Raw genomic sequence first — 4,387 nt, 5'->3', positions numbered from 1 at the left:
CCCAAAGAGGATTGCATAACGTTATGCTCATGGAATACATCTACTTCCATGATCTGTGCTCGCTGGCTCTCTTTCTGTTACAAAGTAGCCACATTTTAGGTATAATTAAATCCTTACATGTAATCTCAATCACAACATTTACATTTCAAGTCAAAAGTACCACGACAAATAAATAATATACAACGTTAATTATAAACAATTTCCCTGAAGCCTTCTGTTGCGTGTTTGGTCACCACGGTCTCCACATGTCCACAGCTGCCTGTGGCGCAGGCTGAGGTTGGATGGGTGCTGACGCGGAGTGGTTCTCCACTGTAGCGCTGTTGTTTCTCAAGCTTACAAGTCTCTGGTGCATTTGTGAAATCATTCTGGAGTTCTGAGCACAGCAGTTCTCGCAGGACGATGCCGCAGACACCATTGACTGCTGAATGAACTCGTTGACGTGCTGACGGGTTTCTGGTCCTAGGTTGGACTGCGGCAGCATCACGGAGATGCGCTGAAAACAGGCTTTGTAGCCCTCTTTATAGCTGTCTGTTTGACCTTTAGGGGGGGGAAAAATAATTGAATATACTTGGCCTATTTGAAATAGTGCAGATTCCAATTAAACGCTGAGATGTAAACAAAATGAAATGAGATAACTCACCTTTGGCTGATGAGGAAGGCAGATCTTTGAGGAACCGGACAGTCATTTCGAGAATGTCAGCTTTCTCGAGCTTTGAATAACGTGAAGCCTACACATTGAAAATGATTTGATATATTAGAATATTGTTCGGAGTCACTGACACACACTTGGATATGCAGCCTAAGTAACACGGATGACCACGCATGTACCAATGTTTAGATACTTACGTCTTTGCCGACCAGAGGGAGTATTAGTGTTTTTAAGTGATTGAGGCTCTCGTTAATGCGAGCCCGCCTTCTCTTTTCCATCAATGGCTTGAGAGTCTGAAAAAAGAAAGAAATCGGTTAATGTGAGTGTTGTTTATTAGACACTACAAGCTCAACCGTTAAAATGGTTCAGGGGTGTTCCTTAAAGGATGCGTCCTCACCTTTCTCAATTCATGTGCCTCTTTTCTCTGAGCTACAGTCATTCGAGAACCGATTGAGTGGGAATGAGCTTCGGTTATAATGTTTGGAGTCATGATTTGATCGGTTGATGTCTCAAGTGCTCTTGAGAGAGGAGTAGAGAGTTTTGTGGTCAGGGTGGGCGAAAGGGGTCTTTTATAGGGCTCTATGGCGTGGAGGGAGGGCTTCAATTCTATTGTGCCTTCGGTTTGACGCAGAGGGGGATGCCATAGGGAGATCTGATCTTACTGTCTCACAAGTTACCATCTGTTGATTGATGTTTGCTTCATCCAAACCACTGGTATGCACATGTGATTGATGATCATTTTCATTGTTTCATAGACCTCCGCATGTGTTTCCATGTGGCGAAATAGAATTCGTATGTAATTCGCAATGAAACGTGGAAAGGAAAAAAATATTTTACAAAATAGAAGCTCGTTTTTTATTTCGCATTCTGGTTTAATGTTTATTGCAAAACAAACTAGTATGCTATAATACAGTACAAACTACTACAAACAAACTACTACAAAATACATTTAAATTGTAGGCCTACTATTTGTATGACTTATCTCATTTAAAAACTTGCCATTGCTGTATTAAAATATTTGCTTTACGATGTTTGTTTCACAAAGAAACCCGCCATGTATTAGATACTGATATATAATACAGGGCATGATGGACGCAGTAATTAACCAAGCCACGCTATATGACATCTGCTTATGTTCGGACCATGTTAGATAAATGTTCTATTACTCTAATGTCACAAAGAAAGTTGACAAGTACGTAGCCTATACTTAAAGTTAATATTGAGCTATTTTAAGAGTAGGGAGGTTTGCAATATACAACACATCATAGTTTAAAAACATCACCAAGAGGCCCTATATAAAATGGAAAAATATATATATAAAAATTATAGTCTTATAGGTTATAATTAAGGTTTTATAGAACTGATGTTAGACAGATTTTGCATGCTTTTTTCTTTCTAAACATGTCTTATGGCTTTTTCTTTTCTTGTATTTTTCCAGGGACCATACATTTGAACTATTCGTTGGTTTATTTTAAGGTCTAACTTCTTATTTCAAATCAGCGGTGATCTCACGCGCCTGACACGCGCCGTTACTGTGTAACAGATGGATGTCTGGTCCTCCAATCACACTAAAGCGCGCCACTAATTTGAATCCCAACCCCCTCGAGTCAAGAATAAACTCTTCAGTCACCTGTTTGCTATATTACTGTCCTATCACTGCTGCGTTTATGGCGTGCCTTTCCAAACCATCGGCGTCTGTGTTTGAGCCAGGGCCATATGACCGAATATGGCAATAATGCTTCAACGATGTGACATGAAGAGAATGTTTTTTTCCCCATTCTTCTTCTTTTTTCTTTGTTGGGGGGTTGGGGGAGTAAGGAATTGGATGACACGCATACAAAATCAAACAATTATAGTGCTACCACCATTAAAAATGTATGTCGACAGCTTTTGCCTTGTTTGGTGGTGAAATTGGTTTATTGTCTGCGATGGTGAATTCAGGGTGAATTCAGGGACACCTTTTCAAAGTCATCTCAATGGCAAAAAGTGTCCCAATCACCCTGAATTCACCCCTAACAGTCAACCCGTGAAGTAAGTCAGTTAAACTGAAAATCTAGACGAAATGTATTTGTACGTTATGCAAGTATAAGCACAAGCTATTCATTGTGCGTTGAAGACCTTTTGAATGTTCCATCAGAGGCAGGCACGCGTCACAGTCTCCAAGAGCGCATCAATTAACCTTCAATGTACTAGCTTGTGCTGGTCTTGTCCAAAAAAAAAAAATCAGTTTGATTCTTTAGTATATAGCGTGGGTACCCCATCTGTGCGAGCTGAATACATTTATATCCATATATTCTAGAGGGTAAAAACAGCCAAGTAACCTATAGGCTATATTAGTGCGAAATCAAAGGTTATTATTTATTAAACCTAAGTTCACTTTATAACACGACACATTCAATGATTTGCAAAATAAACTTTCTGATTAAATGGGTATTACAAGGGTAATGCAGTTGATCAAAGTCGTTATTTTCTGTTTGTCAATGTTTGACCAGGTGTGTTTTATTCCTCACTGGTTTTGCTCGATTAAAACGTTATGTCTGTAATGCTTTGTCATTCTAGAACTAGCATTCTTTGGAGTGAATAAGCGGAATAAACAGCCTTGGGGGTTTGCAAGACCGTTTCATTCTCTTTCAGAATCACGCAGAGACTGCAGCGGCAGAGCGAGTTTTTTTTTTTTTTTTAATGCGTAGTCGCTTTAAATATAAGTTCAATAATAATGAATAGGCTAACATTTAAAAGAAAATATACTTAAACCACTGGTGAGTGAAATCGCCATTTTACATTTAGGCTGTTTGAAGATGGTCGTGGGCTACTTTATTTGTAGACTAACAATGTTTCATTCATTGAAGAATTGCAGTGCTTATATAGTCGTTCTTTATGTTTCTGCGCAATCTCTCAAATCTAATAATGATGTACGGTCAGCTAAGATTCCAGTTAAAAAATCTGATGGTTATTCGAAGTCCTCTTATAGTTCAGATAACTGCGGTCTCAATTATGTATCTATATACCAAATATGAATATGAAAACATCTTGAGCAGTAAGGGGCACTCCTTTACTCTTTTATAACCTACGTTTAGAAATGTACTTCTACAGCATAAATCGTTATGGTTTAATGAATTGCATATATGTAGGCAAACAGTAATCAGCAAGGGTCATTTAGATAAGTTATATTAAGATACATACATACATTTAAGATACATTTAATACAAAATAAAGATTTTTTTATTTAGATTTTTGTAGATTTATATCTACATAATGCAAATACATATTGCATGCTAGCAATGTATGAGGACTTTCCATCTCCTGTGTGTCCTGATATCATAATTTATTTAAAGTAGATATGCTGTTTAAATTCATAGTTTATAAACAGATGAAGAAAGACATTTCATCAAAAAGCATGATAACTTGACATTATATGTTTGATAATAACATTCTACCTTTACATATCCACTTTTATATTAGCCTTACAGATATAGAAACTTGTTAGAAAATGAACAATAGCTACAAAAAATACAGTATTAACTTTATAAAGCTTTATGTTCGTGAACATGGATTCAATCATACACATGTATTATTTATTTTACTTGAAAAACATGCAAACGCTGCAGAGACCAGAGACAAGCCCAAATAAAGTATGCTTCCCAAGCCAAAACCAACGCTGCCTGCAAACAGCTGTTGGCATGCAAAATTGCTTAGACTTACTAGCAATCACTACATCATTTGTGTTGTTTGGACCCT

General features: G+C 37.5%; 1 protein-coding gene across 1 annotated transcript; it reads right to left on the bottom strand.

The window, feature by feature from the left end:
* Nucleotides 1-229: 229 nt before the first annotated feature.
* Nucleotides 230-1,139, bottom strand: hes2.1 (hes family bHLH transcription factor 2, tandem duplicate 1). Its single transcript, XM_067413152.1, has 4 exons — nucleotides 1,047-1,139; nucleotides 847-942; nucleotides 641-728; nucleotides 230-537 (listed from the first exon to the last, which is right to left on the bottom strand). Exons 1-4 carry the CDS (start codon nucleotides 1,137-1,139, stop codon nucleotides 230-232), a joined length of 585 nt encoding a protein of 194 aa, XP_067269253.1.
* Nucleotides 1,140-4,387: the final 3,248 nt, after the last annotated feature.

This window comes from Pseudorasbora parva, chromosome 13 (assembly GCF_024679245.1).
Source record: "Pseudorasbora parva isolate DD20220531a chromosome 13, ASM2467924v1, whole genome shotgun sequence".
NCBI lineage: Eukaryota > Metazoa > Chordata > Actinopteri > Cypriniformes > Gobionidae > Pseudorasbora > Pseudorasbora parva.
Note: the sequence above shows the minus strand (reverse complement) of the source record. Positions and strands in the feature narration are given on the sequence as shown.

Excerpts from the sequence above, each read along its gene's own strand:
- hes2.1 (XM_067413152.1), bottom strand. The coding sequence starts at position 1,139 with ATGACTCCAAACATTATAACCGAAGCTCATTCCCACTCAATCGGTTCT. Across the intron at positions 943-1,046 it reads AGGCACATGAATTGAGAAAG|ACTCTCAAGCCATTGATGGA; the intron begins GTGAGGACGCAT and ends TTCTTTTTTCAG. Across the intron at positions 729-846 it reads TCCCTCTGGTCGGCAAAGAC|GCTTCACGTTATTCAAAGCT; the intron begins GTAAGTATCTAA and ends TTCAATGTGTAG.